Source organism: Sminthopsis crassicaudata, chromosome 1 (genome assembly GCF_048593235.1).
Source record: "Sminthopsis crassicaudata isolate SCR6 chromosome 1, ASM4859323v1, whole genome shotgun sequence".
NCBI lineage: Eukaryota > Metazoa > Chordata > Mammalia > Dasyuromorphia > Dasyuridae > Sminthopsis > Sminthopsis crassicaudata.
In genome coordinates this window covers 351,109,589-351,136,637 of record NC_133617.1, presented here as the reverse complement: position 1 = coordinate 351,136,637, position 27,049 = coordinate 351,109,589, and the positions used below count along the sequence as shown (strand labels likewise).

Here is a 27,049-nt window from a genome sequence, read left to right as displayed (position 1 = left end):
TCTTAATTGTAAAATAGAGATAATAATAATAATACCTATTATACCAACCTCATATGGTAGTTGTGAGTTTGTATGACAATGTGTATGAAAATTCATTGAAAACTCTAAAGTGTCATTATAGTTCATTTCTTTAGAAATGCATTAATGTATTATCAGCACCATGGAATGATCAATGACAGAAGATTGTGTTTCTAGATCCTTGTCACCCTGACCTGCTTGACTATAAGCAAGTTTCTTAATAATTGATGACATTAATCTAAAGGACTGAAGGTACTTGGCTAGGGTTACACAGGTAGAAATGCGATTTAAATACAATTTGAACACTGTAATATGACTACACTGTTACTGAACAGAATCATATAGGTATTTGCTTTAGTTCTTTTTACTTTGTGTTAAAAAACAAACAAACAAAAAAAAAAACAAGCCTTGAAGAATTTTTACTTTATATTAAAAACCAAGAAAGTTTCACACAGTGTTTAAGTGGGCAAATTTCTTACGGATTAAATATTATAAAAATCTTAAATCTCTAGGTTCTCATAGAGTAGTTGGTAATGGATTGAAGGTGATTCCAAACAATTCACATGGGATGGTATACTGGAAAGAGATGTGCATTTGTAATTAGAGATTCCAGATTTAAATCCTGGTTCTTCCATTTTCTACTTATATGTTTTTTAGTTACTCACATCTTATCTTGCAATAGATAATAGTATATGATTAAGTATCAAAATAAATGCTATAGGCCATAAGTATTCTGAGAAGGGGAGACTTGCAGTCTGTAGTGGTCAAGGCAAGGGATGTGGAATTTAAGAAGGATGTTAAAGGATTTATTTAGGCAGAGAGAGAAGCATACCAGGGAAACATCCTGAGCAAAAATAGGTTTTGACAGACAATGAGACTAGCTCTTGACTAAAGTAGAAATCTGAGTAATGGCAGAAAGTGTATATAGGTAGTGGGGTGGAGGAGACAGATATAAGTTTCTTTGAATGTCAAACTGAGAAATTAAGAAGGAAGTCTAATATTGGTTTTCTTAGCAGAAGAGTAACATTACAAAGTTGAAATTTAGGAAGATTAAATATGATTGTGATGCATAATGTAGGTTTGGGGGGCAAAAGTTGAAGCAAAGAATTCAACTAATCTATTCTGGTCATTTAGTAATGAGATGAAGAAGTTCTTGACTAAGGTAGGAGGAGTTGGAGAAGGAAAAGGAAAGGATTTTATGGGAGCTATGAAGAAATGTTTATTTACTGGATTCTTACCAGTTTCTTAACTTTTACCAAAAAATATATATTCTGACCTTTATATTTTAAAAATTTCTTTTGTTCCAACTGCCATTTTTCTTCAAATAATCCAGTAATCTTTCATCCAACTTCTTAAACTGTAGTTCAGGACCCCATATGAGTTCTCATAACTGAATATAGGGCCCATGAAATTGTGATTTATTTCAGTATATATATTTGATTTGCATACCTATTGTACATACCTATATATTTGAGGCCACATAAAAGTTTCTCAGGTGAAAAGGAGCTGAGAGTGGAAAAAGTTTAAGAAGCCCTAGTCTATCTGACTTACCCCAACTTCCTATAATCATTGTTATTAGAAAGCACTGAAAAAATACAATTCAATTTAACAAACATTAAACACCTATTCAGAGCACTATACTAGGTGAGATGTAAAGTTTAAATGAGACGGCACCTATCCTTATGGAATTCACATCTAGTAAGGGATGAACACCATAACAGTCAAGTTACTAAAATAAATATATAATGGGAACCTCCCATTCTACTCTAAAAAAGCTAGATGGCAAAGTAGAGTGCTGGCCCTGAAATTAGCAAGTTCAGATCCAAACTGGGCATTTACTAGCTGTTTAACCTTGTACAATCTCCTTTTTCTTAACTATAAAATGGAGATAAGAGTATCTGCCTTGCAAGATTGTTGGGAGAATTAAATGAAGTAATATTTGAAAAGTACCTGTAACAGGTGCTAGCATGTAGTGGGTGCCATATAAATGCTTATTCCCTTCTTCTGCCTCACTGGTAGAAGTATTAAAAAACATGAAGTCATTTTTAGCCCTCATCTAGTACAGACTCATAGACCAGGAAAGTCACTAGAAATAAAATAATGGAGTATCTAATCGAATAATGCCAACAAAACATATTTGACAGGAAAACTCATGCAATAGAATTGGCATGAACCATTCCCTAACAAGTTCCTCCATCAGAAGAGAAAAAGGAACAAGAGATATGGGGAAGTGGAGGAAGAGAGGGAGTGGGAGGGTAAGTATTTCTGATCTTTTTTTAATGTCAAAGACCCTTTTGGCAGTCTGGTGAAGCCTAGGAACCCTTTCTCAGTATACTGTTTTTAAATGCATAAAATAAAATATATAGGATTACAAAGAAAACTACCTTTCTTCTGTTAATTATTTCCTAATTATCATGCTGCAGATTTGCTTGATATTTGCAGGCTGTCTTCCTCACTGGACTGTGAGCTGAGGGCAGGGATTGTGTTTTTTGCCTTTTTCTGGAGCTTAACACAATTCTTGGCACTCAGGCATTTAATAAATGTTTACTGATTGATATTGAAATGGAGTCTGTCTTTCTCTCTCTCTCTCTCCCCCCCTCTTCCTCCCTTAGTGCCTTCTCCTCTTCCTCCTCTCTCAGTCGAGTGTCAGGGCACTGGTCTCAAGTTATGGGAGCAGCCCGCCCCCCCCCCCCCCAGCACTCATCAGTCAAGATCATTCCCATAGCTTCTTCCCTCTTTTTCTCAGTCATGGCTCTGCACCAACCCGGGTGCATTAGGAGCAAAAAATGTCATGCTTGCCCTCCAGTGGCTGCTCCATTCCTCCAAGAATGGACCAGGATCAGTACCTATCTTAAAATCCCGCTCTTAAAGCTTCTTCCTCTAACATCCCTCCTTTGCTTTCAGGGTTGAGAGTGTAAATAATCCTGGAGGCAGTTGTCCCTTCAACTTAACTGTTTTTAATTGTTGTAAGTGCTGCTTGCAGCAAATAATCACTGGCCATAATACTGTTATAAAGTATTCTAATAAGGCCTCCAAATTTCTTTCTTAGTGCAGTTTCATGAGGTTGATTTTAACAACTTCATTGTTTTTTAACCATTTTATCTGTGAAGAAAAGCAGCTTCAATTTTGGCCAGTAAGAATAAACTAAGAGTCTTATTTCCCTAATCATCTCCCTTCTTCCCCCTAAAGTTCTTAGCACTATATTACCTTGATTGTGGAGCAGGTTTCTAAACTTTTTTCATTGTGTACTAAACTCTTATTGGTTTAAAAAAAAAGTTTTAGCACAATCCCAATACATATGTTTCCATAATTATAAATGATATTCATGCATTACCATATTAATAATTATGGACATTATAAAAGAAAAATATAAATTATTGTGAAATAATTTTAAAATATTTAATCCTACTTCCTCATTAAGAATATAATTATTAATGGCCAATAATGTTATTTACATTTAAAGTAGTGGTATTATTATTCTTTAAAATATTGGTTAAAATTTTTATCCTACAGTAATCGAAGAGATCTAGGTTTACTTTATTCCTATATTTGTCATAATAATTGTCATAGCTGAAAAAGATATCTCACAAAGATATTTAGGATCAAATGAAAGAAGCTCATCACTGACTACACATAACCAAATTATGCTATGCATTTTTCAGTCTCATCTACCAATTATGGAAAAGATTTTGTTGAAAATTGGATTTGTAAATTTCTATCTGCCCTAGAGTCAATCAACTGTTCTTATAAACTAATTGGAAAGTACTGCATTTTTATTTTTTTAAATAAATAGGTTCAAAGTCCACTGAAACTCATTTGGAAGATTTTTAAAACAAGATAGAAAATTGTTGCCAAAGGATTTTTTTTTAAAGTGGGCATATATGAGCTTTTAATAAATGACTCACTTTGTCATGATCCTAAAGAAATTAAATATCCAAGAGGAAAAGATGGTCACAAATCAAGAAGGATGGGGATTATGGAAAAACTCAACAGAATTTGTAATTAAGACATCATTGGTATTTACACACACACACACACACACACACACACACACCTCTTCCTCCCCCTCTTCACTTTAAAATCACTTTCTCTCTTTCAAATATCCTTTATCTTTTGATGAGAAATGATTGCATTCATCTTTAAGAAAAGGTAGTTTGTTACTGATGACATCTTCCAAGTCAGTGAATGAATTTTAAAGTTTAGCTATATTAAAAGTGTTGTAGAGCTGTCTTCTGAGAAAATGGCCACTAGAGGTCTCTGTACCATTGTTTAGGTAAAATTCTGCTTTAGAAGCTTCCACATAAACCCTGCTATGACATCCTCAGTCTCAGAGAGTATAGAGAAGGCATGCAAGGTGGTAAGCCTAGAGGCCAGAGATCCAAGTCCTATAATCTGTGAACCTCAGATAAGCTTCAGACATCCATAATAAGATCAGCAGAACACTAAATATTGCTGATAACTTTGAAATGATATGGGCATAGTGATGAAATAACTCCATGGTGGCAAGATAAGTTAGTCTGCCTCTCACAAAAACCCTATAAAAATGAGACCCTAAATTCCTGCTGTCCTGGCTCCTGCCTTCCATCTCTCTCTGGATCCATTTTTCTGAGTGCTCCCAACTCCAATCCATTGTTATATAAGTGACTTTCTTTGTCTTTTGCATTTCCCATTTTCTTCCCCAGGTAGCCTTTCTTCCCTCACCATCCCATCCTCTACTCCATCTCTATTGCATCTTTGCATGTCATTTTTTTCTCTTTTTTTCTGTGTTTTTAATCCTGGCCTTATGAAAGTGTGATTGAAACATTACATCCCATTGCCATTATGGTCTTTCCCACCAAGTATCCAAAGAATCAGGTGTACTGGGCCCCATTTAATAATTTCACAAATTAATTAGCAATTCATCCTCTCTCCCCACTATTATTTGATATAGTACTATAGGAACTAAAATAAATGTAACACAAAAGAAAATTAAAGGTATAATGATAGCCAAAGAGGAAATAAAACAATCCCTACTTTCTATTGATATGATGGGTTCTTTAGAAAATTTTAGGTACTTAGCCACCATTTGGGGAGGTGGTTCCTGTGGAGAAAGGGCAAGCAAGCCATGCCATCAACAGTCAACCAATGACCACTCACAGGAAAGGCAAATCAACTTAGCTAAAGCATCAGGGCACCCTGAGGGAAAGAGAGGAGATAGCATGTGTCAGGCAAGTCAAACTACTATCCCTTCCCTGATTGAGATAGTACAGGATCCTAAAACCAAAAACTTTTGGAATAACAGCACTTCATCTCAGTGCTAGAAGCCATCATCCTGGGGAACAACCTCTGTAGAAGGATAAATTGGATACTGCTCCTGCAAGTGCTACAGTCTCATTTACTAAAGATACCAAAAATATTGTTCTTGGTATTATCAAATGATTCAACATCAGAACTAATATGATTTCATTATTAGAAATAACATTTAAAAAGAGACATTACCATCTGATCTGAGGCTGCATCCTAAGGACCATCAGACCTTCACATCTGATCATACATATGTTTTGTCTCTTCCATTAGATTATAAGTCCCCAGAATCTAGCTTGGGTAAATACTTTAAAATAAATATTTTATTAATCAGCAAAGATTATATTGGAGCAACTTAAATAGCCTCAGCAAAGTTACAGGCTACCAAAAAAGTTTGCAAAAATTAATAGCATTTTTATGTAATTATAACAAAATCAGGAAGTGATAATAGAAAGGGAAATCATTGCAAATAAATACAAAAACATTAAAAATTGGGGATCAATTTGCTAAAGAACATAAAATACTTGCAGAGATTCAATTACAAAATGTGCCTTAAAGAAAAAGAAAAGAACTGCCTAAATAGCTGGAGAAATAGTAAAAGCTCATACCAATATCATAAAAATAACATTACAAAATTTATAATTTTAATGCTATATTAATTAACATACTTATCTAAGGGATACTTCATAACACTCACAAAAATAATAAAAATTCATTTGAAGAAGCAAAATGTATATTAAGTCATGGGATATAATAAAAAGAGATAGAATAGTTATTTCCAGAATTCCAACTATAATAAAAATATAGTCATCAAAATAATTTGGTACTGGTTAAAATATAGAAACAATTGAACTTAATATTCCAGTTTTTGATAAATCAGAAAATATAAATTACTTAGTTTTTTAAAATCTCTATTTGATAAAACTAGTGGGAAAATGAGGAGGCAGTTTGGTAAAAATTAGGCTTTAGACACATATCTTATAATATTTCACAAAAGTTCAAAATGTATATGTGACTTTAATATTAAAGATCATATCAAAAGTATTTGAAGATAAGCAGACCATAAAACTTTTGACTATGGGTAGGAAATATATATACTTAACTAAAAAGGCCAGAGAAAGTTACAAAAGAAAAAATAGATAACTGATTACATGAAACTAAAAAGCTGTACAAATAAAATTAATAATCTAGGACATTCAACAGTTATCTATAGATGTAGATATATGTCTGTTAAGTGTCATGGATACATAAATTCTGTTTGCATATATTTCTGTCAATCTATACTTCTTTGTGTACATCTAAATCTACCACACATACACATACATACCAAAACCCATTCTTCAATATCTATGTGGTTAAAGAATGGAAAAAATAATTATTAAAACAAAAATTTCAAACAACTGTATGAAAAAATACTTCTGTACATTAATCATGACAAATGAACAAGTAAAAACAATGCATATTATGCTTTACACTCAGCAAATTGGCAAAGATGACAAAAGATAAGAATAGACAATGTTGGAGCTATGGGAAAATAGACACTTGTGCATTATTTATAGAGCTGAGAATCTATACAATCCTATATTAGAAAATAATTTGGGGGGACAGCTAGGTGGCGCAGTGGATAGAGCACCAGCCTTGAATTCAGGAGGACCCGAGTTCAAATCTGGTCTCAGACACTTAACACTTCCTAGCTGTGTGACCCTGGGCAAGTCACTTAACCCCAGCCTCAAGAAAAAAAAAAAAAACGAAAATAATTTGGAATTAGATAAATAAAATTATTAACATGTCCATATCTTTTGCTTCAGAGATTCAACTTCTAGGTTTATATCCCAAGAAGACAGTTCCTATATATACCAAATTATTTATAGCAACACTTATTATGGCGGCAAAGAATTAGAAACAAAGTAGATGCCTATCAATTAGGGAATGGAGAAAAAAAGTGTGGTAAATAAATGTGTTGGGATATAGATGCCCATCAGTTGGGAAATAGTGAAATAAACTAAGGTAAATAAATGTGTTAGGATATTACTGTTGTAAGAACAAATATAATGAATGCAGAGAAGCATAAAAAGATTTACATGATCCACTGCAATGTGAAGTAAGCAGAACCAGAAAAACAGATAAGTTGTTGTCCTTCATTCTTGAAGAGAACTAAAATGACAGAGTGGAGTTACAGTATGTCTAACTGTGGCTGATCAAACCAATAGGAGCTTGGAATGCTTTGCCACTGATCAGACACAAGTAGCCCCTATGAACATTTGGAGTAGCTTTTCTAACTTTGTACATCTTGTATTTCTTCTGAGCTAATTCAATTCTGTTTTGCTCATAGAGCACAGCACCTTCTCTGATGAGGGCACACCATGTTGGACAATCCTATGCCAGTAGTCTCCCATGTCATACAACCAATTCTAAAGTTTTAAGAAAGATCTTGAGAGTATCCTTGTATTGCTTTTTCTGAACACTTTCTGAGAGCTTGCCATGTGTGAATTCTCCATAAAATAATCTTTTTGGTTAGCTTACATTTGGCATTTTAATGATGGCCAGCCCGACAGAGTTGTGATCTCTGCAGTAGAGGTGGAATGCTTGGCAGTTCAGGTCAAAAAAGGGACCTCAGTTTCTGGTATCTCATCCTGCCAGGTGATCTTTAGAATATTCCTAAGACAATTCAAATGGAAGCAATTCAGTTTCCTACCATGGCACTGGTATATTGTCCAGGTTTGACAGGTATATGGCAATGAGGTCAGCACAATAGCCATGCAGACCTTCAGTTGGTAGTCTAATACTTCTCTCCCACACTTTGCTTTGGAGCCTCCCAACTCTGAGCTAGCTCTGGCAATGTGTATCAATGTCATTATCAATGTGGATATCCCTGGAAAGTATAGCACCCAAGTCAGAGAATTCCACAGCATTCACAACTTCACCATTTGCTGTAACTGATGATTCCACATATAGATGATGTGGTTGGTGTTGGCTGATGGAGGACCTGTGTTTTCTTGGCATTAATTTTTAGGCCAAAATTAAGACTAGCAGCAGAGAATTGATTTATACTTTGTTGCAGATTAGCTTCAGAGGCATTGAGTGATACATATTGACTATAATGTGATAAATGGAAAGAAAGCAATAACAAAAAATGAGTGCTACAAAATTACAAAGAATAAGCATGGTCCCAAAGAAGAGAAATAAAAAGCATTCACTTCTCCCCTTTGCAGAAGTGGGAGGCCTTGAATATGTTATTGCATATATTTTGCACTTTTTCAATTTGTTGATTCATTTTGTTGATTTTTTCTTAAAAAGTTTGTTTAAAATATTTGTTATATGGACTGTCTGTGAGGGAAATACTATAAAAAATTCTGATTATGTAAAAGAAGATATTAAAATTTAATAATACATCTACAAAAGAGGAATTACAGAAAAGTATCTGAATTCACTCAAGTAGAACAATGTAAATCTATAAGAGGATTTGGTATATGTGCTTTTCAGTAGAGACTTTTATGAGAGCAAGGTATATTGGAAAACTCACTCAACTACTAAATAACAGAAAAGAAAATAGTTTAGAATACTAGCTATGAAAGTAAGAGAAAGTCCTATTTATATTCCTACTATAGAAAGCTCCAAAAATTCTCTTTAGAGATCATGAATAGGATGGTTAGTTTCTTTTTAAAAATAAGGACCAGATGATTTCTAAGGTATTTTTCAATGTAAACTTCCTGGAATCTATGTTCTAGATTTAAAAATAGATCAATAAATCACACTATAAATTTCAAAACAGAAGTTTGAAATATGGGAATTTGTCTGGAAGCTTGAGTAAAAGTTCACATCAATAATTTTTTTTCGATCTTACTTTTCATTAAAAATTTTATTTTATTCATTTCTGCATACATCTGGAATTTCCTTTTATACTTTTGTGATTGTTTTTCAGAGAGATTCCTCTTGAAGATAATAAAGACATTTCACTTGGGTCTGGATATAGCTGTTCCAACTATTTAAAGTTCTAATTTATTAAGAAACTTTGCCAAATAATTTGTATTGGCCTCTGGTTTCTGCTTTTAATTTAGTACATTTTGATCTAAAAATCCTTGAAAAGACTTAGTTTTTTCCACAATTAGATTTATTCTCAATTTATGCATTCCTGTGTGTTTCACATTTTCTTAAGGTTGGATATTCTTAGAGGCATCTCTACAAATAAGAAAATTCTTCCCCAAAGATTTAATATGACCCATTTTAAAAGCATTAAACATATTTTAAAAAAGTTTTTGTTCTGCCTTTTATCCTATGATCCTTTTTTTAGAACTTTTGATGTAAAACATTTGTGACTTTGCATAGACACTGACTTATTTATATTTGTATGCGTAATTATAATAAAATATTATGAGATATGTTTCTCCTGGTCTATTAAAATATCTTAATTTATTTCTATGAAAATCATAATTTATTTTTCTCAATGAACTTCTTTGCACCTGAAATTTAAGTTACTCAGTTTAACTGCACTTTTTCCTCTTGCCAATTTTAGATGTAGCTTTGTAGTGCTTAATAATGACAAGAAAAATTGCTTGACTTGAAGAAAACTACTTTTGTAAAAATTCAGGAGGCTGAAATTGCAGAATATTTTAATTCATTCACAAAGACATTTCAGAAATTATTTTTGAAAAAAATGAAAAAAAAATTATCATCTTTGAGAGAAAACTCACCTGATAGAGACAATTCTTAATGCATTTTTAAAAATTTTACATCCATAATTTTATGTTCATCTACTAAATCTTATAAGTATTAATTTGTTAATCTATTTTTTCCCCCTCATTTCTCTCTCTTCAGCACTGTTTTTGTAGTTGTTGCTGAGTCATTTCAGTAGTATCCTGGGGTTTTCTTGGCAAATAAGATTGGAGTAATTTGCCTTTATTTGTAAGTCTAGCTCATTTTACAGATGAGGAAACTGAGGACTAAATGACTTGCACAGGGTCACAACCAAAATTACTTTTTTATGCTTATGTAGCTCTATCTTAGCTAAAACTTGCTTGAATTTGATGCCCACCCTTGGTACAGATAAATGTCTTTTGTAGTTAGGAAGAAAATTACATTTCCATAGTATGTTCTTTTTCATAGTTCCTTTCTTAGGAAAGATTGTTATTTATTTTTAATTTAAATTCGATGAAAAGCAAATTATTGGCTTTAAGGGTAGATTTTTTAAAAATGGAATAAATGTGAAAAGTTTTCATGTTTTGTCAGTGATGATTGAAACTTGATTTGGGGAGCATGTCAAAGAAAAAATATAAGAAAATATAAGAATAACCAAAAATCATATATCATGGAAGTTTGCAGTCTTTATTTACCCATAATGCCTCACAGAAATTCAGAAAGATAGGGAAAATCTCCTGATATGATGCTTTCTTTACCATACCAAATATTGCTCTCCCATCAAAAGTCTAATATTCAAGTCTCAAACTGCTCAGTTCAGCAAAACCAGCCCATCAAAGTTTCAGAAAAAGGGGACAGAAAAGCAAGAATTTAAAAATCAAATCCACTGCAGAACATTGTCTGTCTATATCCTGATATTAAAAGACATGACTAATTTGTAAACTCTAGCATAGCAATTACTTGAGTGTATCATTTTCATAGCAGCATGATCCCTATGGATTACAAAACTGCACTTGTTAAGTAATTTCAGTAATGTCCGACTCTTTGTGACCACATTTGGGTTTTTTTTTGGCAAACATACTGGAGTGGTTTTAGAAGAAATGAGACAAAAGGGTAAAGTGACTTGTCAAGGGTCACATAGCTGGTAAGTGTCTGAGATCATAATTGAACTCAGGAAAATGAATCTGATTCCAAATCTAGTGTTCTATCTATTGCCTTAAAATTACATTTAACAGAGCAATGTAGAAGAAAAACAAATAAATCCCAAACCCTAACTTGATATCACTCTATTAGGAAAAGCTTGGTGTCCAGAGTATTGACAGTAAAACTCAGCATCCCATATCCTTCCTCCACCTCTCCAGTATATTTTCATCTAAAAATCTTAAAATGAACATGTACTTAACTTGAAATTAACCTTATGCATGGTACAGGTCTCATATAGCTGTTTTTCATATTTAAGTATTTCCCTTGATTTCTGTTTTTAAGATAAATGAAGCAGGCTAGTGATGAGACAGCAAAAAGGGTAAAGAGATTTATATGGTCTACAGATACATAATATTGCTACTGCCATGAATTTTTGATGGCTAGTATAACAAAATAATTTTAAAAATAACACTGCTAATCTCTCTGAAGAAACAACTTACAGATGGTATCTGGAGAGTATTGGAGTGCTGTTAAAGATAGACATTTTTGAGACTGATATAGAATGTCAGGTTCATTTGAAAATAGTTCACTATTGTAGAGATAAAAGTTTTTAAAATTTATTTTTGTTTATTATTAGATAAATTTTGCTGAAATTAAACTGTTTCAAGGACACCAAAGAGATTGAGGACTATTTAAAATCTGTAGATGGCTAGAACATCATGGTAATTGACTAATTTGCCTATTTTATAACTAAAGAACAAATAACCGGTAATCATATAAATATTTTGAGACACTGGTATGATTTTAATTTGATAAGGGAAATTTGAGGAGTTGCCACTTAATTCTGCTTGCCTCAACTTCCTCATCTGTAAAATGAGCTGAAGAAGGAAATGGCAAACTAGTGTCTGTGCCAAGAAAACCTCAAATTGGGTTATAAAGACTCAGATTCAACTGAAAAGCAATTCAACAAGTTTTTAATTTAATTATTATTATTTTTTTTAATGAAGAAGGAAATATCTCTAATTCAGGAGTTTATTATTGAATCCATTATGAAGGAACTGGAAAGAAAGTGTCAGATAAGAATCTGACAAAGGAATTCTCAAATGTCCTACTAAGCTGAAAAGCTGCTCACCTCCATTGAGGCAGGTAGAAGCAATCAGTTGAGAGACTCCAGTTGAGTAGTTCCTAATTGCCTGGAAAAACATTTGTGCTCATTGCTTAAGGTGCTAGGGAGAGCCAATAGCCTCACCTAGAGGTGGAGAAAGGTGAAGTTTCTCTTTAGCGTTTGTTGCTCTGCTTTCCCCTTAGGTTTCAGAAAGAAAAGTAGAAGAGAGTTGGTAGCTGCTTTGGTATTTTGGTGATCCGACTTCGAGTCCGTAAGAATTACGCTGCTGTGAACTGCATTCTGATTGCACATGCTACAGCATCTGGGTGAATGAATAATTTTAAGGACATATGTCAAGCTCAAAGATAATTAGTTGAATGTGCTTTGCAGTACTGTCACTTAAAGAGAGGAGTTACTCACATTAACAATAGTAAATTAATATTATTAAATACCTATTGATAGTAAGCTAGAGTCAGCTCTTAGGGGCTTGAGAGAGTTATCTAGACTTTAAGAGATGAAGAAACTGTTAAAATTACATATTAAAGGTATATCCCATATATATACATATTATCTTAGAAAATATTTCTATATATTATACTGTTATATATATACATATATATATATCACATGCATATAGTATGTGTACATTTGTTTATGTATGTATATATATATATATACACATTTATACATTTGTCTGCAGACCACACTTTTTTACAATATTACACTTTACTCCTATCTACAGCCTTAAAGGGATCATGCACTTGTCTTGATGTCAATCTTAAAGAGAGTCTCTAAATATGTGGGGCTAGCTCTCAATCTATTTTAGCCTCAAAATGAAGCGGGTTGTGGTCCCTTTAAGAAACTGTATTTCTTCTTGATCTGTGATTCCTTTCAGATTCCCAGCCCCTCCTGGCTGAGGCATATCCATCCTCCCCAGATAAAAGTTTTTTTTCCTGGATATCAGAGCCTTTAATTCAAATCCTAGTCAAAAATCATTCCTTTGAATTCCAATAGGAGATGTGGGCTTGTCCCAGCCCCCTTTGGATCTGAGCCAACTTAGGCTCTCCCAGCCCCCATTCTGCCTACCTCGGGCTTTTCAAGTCTCACTAAATATTCAATATAATAAGGGTCCATCAATTAAAGTCTTTGCAGATGGACCTTGGTGGCTCATTCAGCTGCCAGGACTTTCTGTCCACTGAGAACTGCATTCTCAGTACAAAACTCCATTTTCCACAGATTTGCCACTATAAAAGTCAATCTCTGGTTAAACTGATTTCTATCTAACAATAAACTTTCATTTTACAACTAATATTTCCGGAATGAGTTAATTCTTTCACTCCGATTTAAAGGGGATTCTTGAAAACTCTTATAACCACTAACCTCTAGACCACCAGGAATCTAGACCACTCGACACCTCATCAAAAACAAAGAACAGAACTGTGTCTCTAGCACATAGTCTGGATTTCCTTTTCAGCCACCATGTCCTTGGCCTTAGGTCTCTGCCTTTCTAGATCTAAGCAGCTGGATAGGATAGATCACTTAGAATCTAAGCACTAATCACCCAGCATGAAGTAGGGAGCAATCAATAGTATTTTATTTTTCCAATTGCTTGTAAAGATAGTTTTAAACATCAAATGAATGTTGTTAAGATTTGAATTCTAAATTTGTTCTCCCTTTTTTACCTTACCCCTCCCCAAGACAGCAAGCAAACTGATAGAGGTTATACATGTACATTTAAAATGCATTTGCATGTATATCGTGCTGTGAAAGAAAAATCCAAACAAAAGGGGGAAAAAACATGAGAAAGAAAAAGCAATGAAAGAAAAGAAAAGGCTTAACAAGCAAAAAGTGAAAATACAATGTTTCAGTGCAGATTCAGGCTCCATAGTTCTCTCTCTGGATGTGAATGCCATTTTCTATCTCAAGTCTATTGGAATTGTCTTGAATCATTGTATTGCTGAAAAGAACTAAGTCTATTATAGTTGATCCTCATACAGTATCGTTGTTGAAATATACAACGATCTCCTGGTCCTGCTCGTTTCACTCAGCATCAGTTGATGTAAGTCTCTCCAGGCCTCTCTGTATTCCTCCTGCTGGTCATTTCTTACAGAGCAATAATATTCCATAACCTTCATATACCATAATTTACCCAACCATTCTCCAACTGATGGACATCCACTCAGCTTCCAGTTTCTAGCCACTACGAAAAGAGCTGCCACAAACGTTTTTGTGCATGTGGTATATTTACCCCCTTTTCATGATTTCTTTGGAATACAGACCCAGTAAAGCGCACTGCTGGATCAAAAAAAAAAAAAAAAAAAAAAAGCCATAGTTTGATCGCCCTTTAGGCTATCAAAATGCTCTCCAGAAAGGCTGGGACAGTTCACAACTCCACCAGCAATGCGTTAGTGTTAGGGAAGGAAAGTTTACCGATTCTGCAGAGAACTGACTCAAACTGACAGGGCAGTAGAGGGTGCCCAAAGTGTATGGCCACGCTTAGCTCGGCTCTTGGCTTTTGCTGCTAGTTTTTGTCACCACCTGAAGGCAGAAACCAATTAAGGGCGGGGCGTCGAAAGCCTCAAAGCCTAGAGGGAATGCCTGGAGTGGAGGTGATGCTGCTCGCGCTCCTTGGAGATCGTCTAACGACCCCATCCTCTTTCTTGCCTTTACCAGCAGACAAGCAAAAACAGTCCGCGTCGCCCTGGCAACAGCCCGCTGTTTGCCTGGCACCCGACAGGCTACGGCGGACCGGAAGAACTCCCGAGTACACGTCACCAAACGTCGCAGCCCACTTCCGGTCTAGGTGGTGATCCCGGAAGCGGACGTCTTCGGTGATCAGGGAGGGGGACTGGGATACCCCTTCTCCCCAGTTCGTGACTGCTGCAGTTTGGCCCGGCTGTGAGTGCCTGGGCGCTCTCCTCGAAGCCTCTCGAGGGGTGGGCCTTCGGTGTCCGGTGCCTCCCGACTGACGAGAATCGGCCACGGAATCCCGCCCCGAAGCAGGTAGGGCCCAGAGTGGTCGCCGTCAGCTCGGGACTGGGACGGGGGGCGGCGGAGATTTACGGGGCGGTCCGGAGCTGGCGCCCTGGCAGGTGCTGCGGTGGCTCTGGGCCTTCGGGCCACCGGTCCCGCATCCCCGAATTGGCAGGTCAAGGTCGGCGAGGGGCGAGGCGGACCGAGGATCCCGGGGCTCGATGGAAGAGGGAAACCCGGCCTTGTCCCGCCCACCCCCGGACTCGCCCTCCCCTCTGGGGAAGCTCCTGCGATGTCGGGGCGCTTTTCGGAGGGGGGCTTCGCGACTATGCGGCCAGAGGGAGGGAGTCGTGGAGTTGGGGGGGACCTCGGGGGTCCCAGTGGTTTAGGCCTTGACCTTTGGCACCCCTCATCCAGGGTGAGATAGATCGGGAAATTTTGACAAGTGGCAAAATTTGGGGCAGGATCTTTTAAGTGCTGAGAAGGGCACTCCTACCCGAGGGCGCCCGTGACCTTTTCTGCTCTTACTTTACTGTCCTTAGGCATTCGGTTAGTCTAAGTAGATTATAGCACTTCCCCTAGGGACTTTTAAAAAGTTAGGGAGACTTAAGCTCTCTGAAATCCCACCTTCCCCAGGTTGGCCTCCGATGCTAGTGCCTCCCTTTCACTTTGCATTTATCCTGTATTCTCGTTACTGGCGTGTTGTCCCCCCGTCGGAGGGAGAGCTGCTTGAGCATCTGTGTTTGCCTTTCTTTGTGTCCCCACCCAGCCCAGTTCCTGGCTCATCACAAACGCTTAATAAATGCTCGGTAAAGGACAAAACTGACAGTACGAAGGGATAGTGAATGACCAGATCATCATAAAATTGAAGCAAGAGGGCACCACATTGGAAGTGCTGAAGGTCTGGGCTGTAACCTCGGTTCTTCCACGGACCAGCTGTGGAATTTGTTTGAGGGAATTGGCTCAGATTTCCTCACACTTAGAATGAGGTGGGTGCACTAGAGGTTCTGTATTTTTATCTGTTATTTTTTTGATTCCGTAGCTATGACTCAACATCATAGATCCCCAAAAGGCTGTGGAGATCGTTCCCTGATAAAGTTAAATTTCTCTAATATTTCACCCAGCCAATAAATTGTCTAACTCCCAGTCCAACTGGTTATTATTGAAAGGTGGCAAATTACCACTTCTTTTCAGAGGTAGTCTCAAATGCAGAGGAAAGACATTTATTTATGTAATCTGATTTAATGGGCACTGGGAATACTCTCCATTTATTCTCCTCTTCCTTCTCAACTACCCACTTAGTTTATGGCTGAAATTCCATAATTAGAGATTTATTTCCATACCTTAGAATGTTGTGCTAAATCAAAATGCAAAAAAGTCTGGGTGAAGTAATATATTATGTTTTAATCATTTGCAGCAAGGCATCAAAGTGTTTCTCCTCATTTCCTTTTCTGAGAGCTCCTTCCCCTCCATGAAGTTGCCTCTTGTAGAAAATATTGCTTTCCCCATTAGAGAGGTTATATGGCAGTGTTTAAATGGCCCTCCTTGTTACCAGAAATTCCATTAGTTTTCCTTGGAAGAGGATCCCACAAATCAGAAATTACAAAGGGCTCAAATCCTAATGGGTGGAACTAGGGTGATTCCTAGGCAAAAATATGAAGGAAGGGAAGCTTGTTTTTACCAACCCAGTCTCCTCTTTCTATACCTCTTGCCTGTTTGTATTTTGACAATAGCAACTCTCATATTTCTTCTATTTCCTATCAGAAGTGGAAATGAGGAGAAATACTTTGATGCTTTACTGCAGATGACTGATTAAAATACATTACTTGTCCTAAAATTTTTTTGTGTTTTGATTTGATAAGAAAGCTCCTAAGTAAGCAAATTAATCTCTAAATTTTGAATTTCAATTATAAAATAGATGGGTGACTGAGAATGGGGAGGAGAATAAATGGAGAATATTCCTAGTGTCCATTAAGTCAGAGCTTATGAATGTCTTTTTTCTTATTATCTAAGATCTATTCTGAAAGGGAGACAATGACAATTTGCCACCTTTCAGTTGTATGGCAGATCATGTATTTTAACAGTAAATTAAAATGTAGTTTAAAACCCCTGAGTTTTCCTGTTCTTATGATTTAGCAATAGCTAATTTGATATATAATCCCCCAAAATTCTGATAATTCATTACTGATTAATCAAAAAATAATTTGAGGTAGAGATCATGAATCATAGTGCCCAGAAGGATGTACCATATCTGCTTATTTTCTTTCATTCCTCAAGATGAATTTTTCCCCCATTACTACATTTTGAAGCTGAGGATATCTTGTAATTTGCTGTTTGTTGTCTGGTACAAGTCGTTTACTTTCTCTTCATTTTCTTTCAATACTATTTTTCATAAAAAGCGGAAGAATTCAGGGCAGGATTCTTTCTTTTTTCAGTGTTTCTCTGAAGTTGAGAGCATTTTGTGATACTGTGGCAGACTTTAAATGTAGGAAACAAATAGTTTTTGGTTTTGTTGTAGTGTTATTTCTTTTGTCCTCACATTTCTGTCTGCTTCTCCTGAGCTGGCTGAAACTAAGATGTTCAGTTCCTTAAATTTAAGCATATGGCTGCTCAGTCAAGTATATAAAAAGATTTTAAAGTCTACATAGTTAGTAATTATATAAGTATAATAGTAATTAGTATAATTATTTTTAATTACTCTATCTTTACATTTAATATACCAAATGTGATGACTTGATGAGCAAACCAGGTTCCCCACAGTACATTTCCATGTTCTTTAATCGGAAACTTTGAAAATGCAAAAGTCATTTTTTTAAAAATAGCTCTGTGTATTTCCATTTTCCTTGAGATTTCTTTCCTTTCCCTCATTAAAACTTAAGGAAAAAACAAACAAACAAACAAAAAAAAAAAAAACACCTAATCCCTTTACCCCCAGCCTCTCCAAAAACCAACCAACCAACTAATCAGGACTTCACAGTTTTTCAAAAATGGTACTTCTCTAGCCTGAAAATGGTTCTTTGTTTTTTGCTGTTTTAGGCTTCTAAAAAATGTCTGTTCAATCGAAGAGTAGGCTATATATTTAAACCCCAAATTAGGACAATGATTGGAAAACTTGTCTTTCTTATATATGAGAAACAGTAGGCTCTGGGAGATTGGTGTTAGGTAACTGTTGTCTGTCCCTGACTGAAACTGTTAAGAGAGATCTTCTCTGGAGAAACATTATGTGCAAGCATGAAAAAAAAAAATCGGAGTCAAGAAAAATGTGAAGCATTATTTTTTGGAGAAAGCTAATAAATCAGTTTTAGTTGGATTAGAAGTGAGTAGTTAAGAAAAGAATATAGAAAGATACATTGGGGTCATATCACAGAGAAACTTGAATGACAAAGGATCTTTTACTATAATCCTGAAGATTGTCAGTAAAAAATTCTTTGAAAGCAGTAGGTTTTCTAACAACTCTCTTATTCTTATTTCTTGACATCCTTCAGGCTTTTCTATTGTAGAAAATTAATCTTTCCAATGTTCCCCTATATCTGACATTAACTCTTCCCATTGTATCTTGGTAGATGGCCCACTTTGTCTAGAATACTTTTTCTTTCTTATACCCATTCTTGGAATATCTTCAAGGCATAGCTATGGGTGCTAGAGCCTACCCCAAGCCTTTTATCATTCCTCCAAATGACTTTCCTTCTTGAAGTTTACTTTGTATTATTTTTGTGTATTCTGGGCACATATAAATTTTGTTTTTTGTCTTTAAGTGCATAAGTTAAATTCTTTTTTTCCCCCCTACTTTATATATTTTTTATATGTGTGTTTTGTTAAGTAAATGGAATAGAAAAAGTAAATTATTGAAGGCTGAGGGGTTTTTTGTTTTTTTGTTTTTTTTTTAATCTTTGCATACCGAGTGCATTTATGTGTAGTAGTGGCTTAATAGGTAGATTGAATTGAATTGAATTAAAGGCTTTTATGTAAGGGAAAATATGATCAAAATAGTAATTTAAGAAAGTCTGGCCTGGTATTCTGTAGAGACAATTGAGCTAGATACAAGGATTGAATTCAGTGATAACATCTGTGTGAATAATAGTTTCACTTTAAAAAAATTAAGGTTCTATATTAGGGAATTTTGTTTTTTGTGTGTGACAACATAAATCCATATTCAATTACTTCTTTCACTTTTTGCTGTTTGAATAATTCCTCTTTGTTAGCCATTGTCTTGGCTTTGAATTTTATCACAGATAAAAAAACTTTACTATATTAGGACCATATGTCCTGATTTAACTTTTCTATCTGATTTCTATTTTTCAATTGATTGATGGATTCATTCACTTCACTCTAATGACATCTCAGATTGAGGCACTCATCAACAGCTTTGAATTGTACACTCCTAAAGGATAAGATATCTATTATATCAGTCTTTATATCACAAGACTAGCAGTGTCTTCTTTGGTACTTACCTGTGTAATCACAGCCAGTCATTTTACCTCTCTGGGACTCAATGTCTCCATCTATAAGGTGATGAGGTAAATGACTTTGGAGATCTTTTCAGGCTCTAAATCTGTCATCCTAAAATAAGCATTAGTGACTTGAATTAAATAAATACTCTTTCCTTCAAGATCCTTGTTAAAGAATACAAGGATCATAATTATTTCATGACCAGGAATGACTGAAAGCAGGCTTATTCCAAGAATTTTTCTAAAACTAGTATATAGGTAGGAAAAAAATCTCACTTTGAAAGGAAGTGATTTAATATGCATTTGCATTTGAAAGAAAATTTTAAAATAACTATATGATTTCAGACTGCAGAAGTTGTCTCAATAACCCCCCTTCAGTTTAAAGATGAGAAAAATCAGGATTTGAGTCTAGATTTTCTGCATCCAAAAATAGTGTACTCTTTTCATTACATACCACAGGTCCAAATGAGGAGGTAATGTTTAAAAGAAATGTAGGAAGATGTATCAATAACAAGAAGTTCTGGGAAATCCACGCAAAATGTGATTGTGAAATGATTTGGATAGCAATGTTGGATGAATATAGAAGTCTGATCCTTGAAGTAGATTTTCAGTCTAGAAGAGACAGAGAATTAGTTTTAAAGAATATATCATTTTCTTATATCTCTTCAGTTGCTTTGTGGGGAGGGAGGGTTGAAAAATAGATGATCTTTCTGAGTCTGAGTGAGAAATCAAGACTGAAAAATCAATTCTTTTTTTTTTTTAAATAAAGCTTTTTATTTTCTAAACACATGCATAGAGAGCTTCAACATTCACCCTTACAAAACCTCATGTTCCCAATTTTTTTCTCCCTCCCTTCCCCCCACTCTTCCTAGATGGCAAATAATGTGATATATGTTAAATTTGTTCAATTCTATATACATACTTCTACAATTATCATGCTGCACAAGAAAAATCAGATCAAAAAAGGAAAAACATGAGAAAAACAAAACAAAATGCAAGCAAACTACAACAAAAAAGTGAAAATACTATTTTGTGATCTACACTCAGTCCCCATAGTCCTTTCTCTGGGTGTACATGGTTCTCTCCAAATCACAAGACCATTGGAACTTGCCTGAATCATCTCATTGGTGAAAAGAGCCAAGTCCATCAGAACTGATCATCACATAATCTTGTTGCTGTATGCAGTGTTCTTTTGCTTCTACTCATTTCACTTGGCATCAGTTAATGTAAGTCTCTATAAGCCTTTCTGAAATCATCCTACTGAATATTTATTGTGAAACAATAATGCTCCACTAAATTCATATACCATAACTCATTCAGCCATTCCACAATTGATATTTATGTTTCCTTGCTACTACAAAAAGGGGTGCCATATAAACATTTTTGCAGATGTAGGTTCTTTTCCTTTTTTTTATGATTTCTTTGGGATACAGGCCCAGTGGAGACACTGCCCTTTGGACAGAATTCCATATTGCTTTCTGGAATGCTTGGATCAATTTACAACTTCACCAACAATGAATTAGTGTCCCAGTTTTCTCACATCCCCTACAACATTCATCGTTATCTTTTCTTGTCATTTTAACCAATCTGAGACTTGTGTAGTGGTACCTAAGAATTGTCTTAATTTGCATTTCTCTGATAATGATTTAGAGCATTTTTTTCATATGACTAGAAATGGTTTTAATTTTTCATCAGAAAATTGTCTGTTCATAACCTTTAACCATTTATCAATTGGTGAATGGCTTGTAGTTTTATAAAGTTGAGTCAATCCTCTACATATTTTAGAAATGAGGCCTTTATCAGAACCCTTGGGTATAAAAATTTTGAAAAATTGTTCTTTAGAGGAAGGGAACCACCTAGGTATAATAAACACCTGGCTATTTTGTTGCAGTGGTTGCATTTAGGGGGGAAAAAAGCCATCTTTGATTTATGTTTACTTTATCATGAATGAAGAAGCATATAATAAGTGCTTATGATTACTCTGTACAAAGCCTTTACTACAAATAGGAAAGTTAGACAGTCTTTACTCTCCAGAAGCTCTCTTTCATTTTAATGAAAGGGTTTACCTGCAAATCACATAGGAAAATTCCATGGTCCATCTCAGTAATGCCTCTTTTAAAAAATTCTTTCTTTTTTAATGTCATCTCCCCCAATAAAATCATTTTACTTTCTAATATTGAACCTTTTGACCGTTAAAAGTACTTTGATGCCAAGAATTTTTTTTTGGGGGGGTGTCTTCAAAACCTGACATTGTTGCAGTTGCAGATTCAATTGCCAAGCTGATCTTTGCAGACATTGCTTCTCAGGGTGATGGCTTTGGGCATAAGACTGAAAACATAGCTATTCCAAAGACATTTGGCTTCAAGGTCTTGACCTATTTCCATGAAGGCTAGAGGCAAGCTGGTGGTAAAGATAATGGTAATGGTTGTATTTGCCTGGCATATGATACATACTCTATCTTTCTCAGGCTACCTCTTCAGCTCTGCTGGCTTGTCTGCCTTGTGTGTGGCAATTGGTGAGGATAATTGACTTCTTCTCCAGAGGAGTTATTTCCCTAAATGATGGCAGTAAAGGCTAGTCTAGAATTACGAGCAGTGGTCTGAAAGGTATTGCCATTCCCAAAGCTCCCTGTGTTGTGATCTGTCTGTGACAGTTGAATAGCACTTGTTCCTGGTGAAGTGGAAGGTAGATCCATTTTCTGCACTAATTTTTCTCCTCAGGGATGGATAGGGGGTTTGGATGGCATGGTTATTCCCAAGGCTTTGAGGCTTAAGTCAGGATAATGGCTTTAGGCACTGGACTGGAAACATGCTATTCCAAAGGTTCTTGGGTTCAGTGTCCTGGACTGTCTCAATCAACTTTGAGTTGATTGAGTGGTAGTGGTTTGACTTGTCTGACTTGTCCTTCCTCTACCAAAGATGTCTCTGAGAAGTTTGTGGAGATTTTAGTCTTATGTTGGGTCCCAGGGTACCTTCCAATCATATCTACAAACTTCTGCTCCTTTTCTCTGGTTAGGTATTACTAAAAAGCAGTCTTCATATTTGAATCATGAAATTTTAGAGCCTGAAGTAATCTTAGATATCATTGAGTCCAACTTTTTCATTTCATAGATGAACACCCTGAAAGCCAGAAAGAGTTAAAATGAGCTTTCTGAAATCAAACAGTTTGGGTTCCAAAGATCTGAAACACAAGGATCTGAATGTCTTTTTAAAAGCCAGAAACCTACTTTTAATGATTTTATGCACAAGATCTTAGAAGTGATAGTGTGTCAAAAGGCAATAAAACTGCATGAAACTTAAATGAAAACTAGGTTTATCTGTTAGGATTCTTACAAGGTGCCAAGTCAATTGAATTGATGAGATAATGATTCTCTAATTTACATGTACTTAGTGCTTACTATATAATTCTACAAGATTCACACCTTTAAGAAAGCATATATAAGGAGGAGCTCTCAGGGCCAAAGGACAAGCCCACTAGAAGCTCTCTGAGCCTCAGCCAGGATTCAGTCCCGGGTATTCACAAGCCAGAGAAGGTAGCTTAAGCTCTCTGAACCAAGACTACAGAAGGCCTCCAGAAAAACTAGCAGAGCCCCAATGAAGGAGACAATAAAGGATAATGGACTTTTAACTCCTGGTTGCATTTGGGGTAATTACACTGAATTGAAAAGAAGGCTGCCTCCAGAAGTCCCTCAAGAAACCTGCTCACAGAGAACATTATATTTTAAAGAAGAATATTATATTTATCAATGAACATGTATGTGGAACCCAAAGAGTTTACAATCCCATATAGAAGTTTACATGTTTATAACAATAGGACAAAGGAAGTAAGAGAAAACAAATCTCTACCTATAGGTATGGGAGGGGGAAAGGTACAATGAAGGTGGAGAAAGGCTAAAATCCCTTCTCTAGGGAAGAGCACAGCAATGGCAAAAGCATCATTGTGTTTCTCTCAGAACTGCTAGAATATGAAATAGAATGGTCTACTTATCTATGGAGGTCCCATTTTCACAAGCAGTTTCTCTGTGTAGTGCCAGCTGCTTGTCTTGACACCCAAGGATACCCAGGGAGTCTGGTTTGGGACACAGACAACACATTCTCTCAGCTTTATGGATGGACTTTGTCTCTGATATATTCATGTCCCCTTGCATACTCTGGGTCCTATGTTTCTGGAAAAGGTGGCAACTCAAAAAAATAAATTCAGAGGACTTCTTAACAGTCCTCAGCAAGTGTAAGAATCAGCTATTTGACAAACCAGTGACATTTGTTAATCAGTTCCATTTTAAGAAGTCATTTTTGCAATTTATTAATTACATTTTCATATTTCACCAGTGCCATTTAAATGATGGTGGCATGACAATACTTTTCTGATGATGGAGGAAACTGATCGGGAAGCAGTAGCAACAGCTGTCCAAAGAGTAGCTGGAATGCTTCAAAGACCTGACCAACTAGATAAAGTGGAACAGTATCGCAGAAGGGAGGCTCGTAAAAAAGCCTCAGTGGAGGCTAGACTGAAGGTATGAAATCAGTATAATCAAATGTGATGAGTTTCATTTTGGGATAAAACAAATGGTTTTATTTTCACATTTAGGTTCATTCTGTGATTGAATTTAATGTATACATAATATTTTTAACTATGCAGAAAAATGTAATGGTGCCAATTTTGCAAACTCAGAATTTACAATTATTTGGAAAAGAAGGGAATAGACATTTTTTGTGTGTTTAAAAGACCCTTTTCTAATACAAATTAATAGTGTAAAAAAGGATTAGGAGGATGCTTGTCATATTGAAGAGTATCACTTTTTAAATACTTTCAAATAGATAATTTCAATGATATGCATATGTATATATATATATATGTATGTATGTGTATATATATATGTATGTATGTGTGTATATATATAAAACCAAGAATTATTACAGTTTTCTGCATGAATTACTTATCCCTTCAACAGGCTTTTTACAGACCTTTACTAAGTTACTCTTTGTTGATTTAAATTGAGTTACTAAAAGTTTGTAGAGGCAATAAACATGTTAAAGGTTTTTAGTTTTTGGTGTTTTTTTTCAGACTGGGCTTTATTCCAGTTAGTCTGAATTGGTCAGGTTTTACTATCTTGAGTAACTGGGCAAACCAGCAGTTTTTCACGTATCTTTTCAATATGTCGAGCATCCTCCCAATCCTTTTTACTACTAGGTGAACAAATCATTTCATGTCTATTTGCTCTCAGTTTCCTCATATGTAAAATGAGGATAATAGTAGTTCTGCCTGGCACTGTTGTAAGGATCAAATGAAACAATAATTGTAAATCACTTAATACAGTGTCTGGCACATAGTAAATGCTATATAAATATTAGCTCTTATTTAATTAAGTCTGAGGCTCATTTCTTTGTAGTGACTGGATTCTTTTCATGTCCTCCAGTTATCATTAATAACAACTTTTTTGTTGTTTTCTCTAAAAAACTTAAATCTCCATTGCCACAAGTAGACAACTTTTGAAGGTACTACAACATCAGCAGGAGTCCACCTTGGTGTCACTTAATTGCTTTCCCTTTCTCTAGTTTCCACTCTAACTTCTAATAGTGTAGCCCATCTCTCAGGTGGTATCAACAGGGAGCATAGGAAGTTGAATCATATAATTTTATGTACAAATGGCTTCTTTCTGTGGACCAAACTCTTTTACATGCTGCTTCAGACATGCAGATCTGTTTATTATCCTGTTTATTGATTAAGGAGCACTGACACTTTCTGATGAATAGGAACCAAATTTATCTTTGGAGTTTCTAGAATAATGTACTGTACTTGGCTGCTGATGAATGCACTTAGAAGTTACAATGTCTCTCCTTCTTTTTAGGCTGCAATCCAGTCACAATTAGATGGTGTTCGGACTGGTTTGAGCCAGCTTCATAATGCATTAAATGATGTAAAAGATATACAGCAATCTCTAGCAGATGTCAGTAAAGACTGGAGACAGAGCATCAACACTATTGAAAATCTTAAGGATGTAAAGGATGCAGTAGTACAGCATAGCCAGCTGGCTGCTGCTGTAGAAAATCTCAAAAACATTTTTTCAGGTGAGTATGAAGATTATTTAATGTTTATGCTATAAATCTTTTTTTTTTAATTAATAGTTTTTGTTTACCAGATATATGCATGGGTAATTTTACAACATTGACAATTGCCAAGCCTTTTGTTCTAATTTTTCCCCTTCTTTGCCCCCCCCCCAAGATGGCAGGTTAACCAACACATGTTCAATATGTTAAAGTATAAATTAAATACAATATATGTATACATGTCCAAACAGTTGTTTTGCTGTACAAAAAGAATCAGACTTTGAAATTGTGTACAATTAGCCTGTGAAGGAAATCCAAAATGCAGGCAGACAAAATTAGAGGGATTGGGAATTCTATGTAGTGGTTCATAGTCATCTCCCAGAGTTCTTTTGCTGGGTGTAGCTGGTTCAGTTCATTACTGCTCTATTGGAACTGATTTGGTTCATCTCATTGTTGAAAATGGCCACATCCATCAGAATTGATCATCATATGGTATTGTTGTTGGAAGTATACAACGATCTCCTGGTTCTACTCATTTCACTCAGCATCAGTTCATGTAAGTCTCTCCAGGCCTTTCTGAATCATCCTATTGGTCATTTCTTACAGAACAATAATATTCCATAATATTCATATACCACAATTTATTCAGCCATTCTCAAATTGATAGGCATCCACATAGTTTCCAGTTTCTGGCCACTACAAAGAGGGCTGCCACAAACATTCTTGCACATACAGGTCCCTTTCTATAAATCATTTTTAATGGTATTTTACTTTTTCCAATAACATCTAAAGACAACTTTTAACATTTATTTAAACAAATTTTTAAGTTCCAGATTTTTTTCCTCCTTCTATTCCTGAAATGTTAAGCAATTTAATATAGATTATATATGTGCAATCATGTAAAACATATTTACAGATTAGTCATACTTTGAAAGAATAGGCCAAAGGAAAACAAAATAGACACAAAAAAGTGAAAATAGTGTGCTTCAGTCTGCATCCAGACTAAACTATCTTAAGTATAATGTAGCAGAATAGTACTAAATGCCCTCCGTTTAATATAGGAAAATTTTAGCTAGCATTATCCAAATTGCATTAGTACTTTGTCTCTTATTGTCTGGACCCATTACATTGTAGGTATTCTTTAATTTAATTTTTTTTTTATTTTTTTTTTAAATTTTTTATTATATATATATTTTTATAATATTATCCCTTGTATTCATTTTTCCAAATTATCCCCCCCTCCCTCTATTCCCTCCCCCCGATGACAGGCAATCCCATACATTTTACATGTGTTACAATATAGTCTAGGTACAATACATGTGTGTGAATATCATTTTCTTGTTGCACAATAAACATTAGAATCCGAAGGTACATGCAACCTGGGCAGACAGATATTA

The 27,049-nt window shown here is 35.3% G+C and overlaps 1 protein-coding gene and 1 long non-coding RNA gene across 2 annotated transcripts in view; one reads left to right on the top strand and one right to left on the bottom strand.

The window, feature by feature from the left end:
- Positions 1-12,037: 12,037 nt before the first annotated feature.
- On the bottom strand, positions 12,038-14,828 carry LOC141549574 (uncharacterized). Its single transcript, XR_012484385.1, has 2 exons — positions 14,615-14,828; positions 12,038-12,506 (listed from the first exon to the last, which is right to left on the bottom strand). It is a non-coding gene; the product is annotated as an uncharacterized LOC141549574 (long non-coding RNA).
- Positions 14,829-14,964: 136 nt separating this feature from the next.
- EXOC3 (exocyst complex component 3) overlaps positions 14,965-27,049 on the top strand; it is a 30,224-nt gene continuing 18,139 nt past the window's right edge. The window contains 4 exon segments of the mRNA XM_074279203.1: positions 14,965-15,187; positions 15,927-16,146; positions 23,934-24,118; positions 25,454-25,673. Coding sequence (XP_074135304.1) covers positions 23,972-24,118; positions 25,454-25,673 — 367 coding nt within the window. The 5' untranslated portion in view covers positions 14,965-15,187; positions 15,927-16,146; positions 23,934-23,971.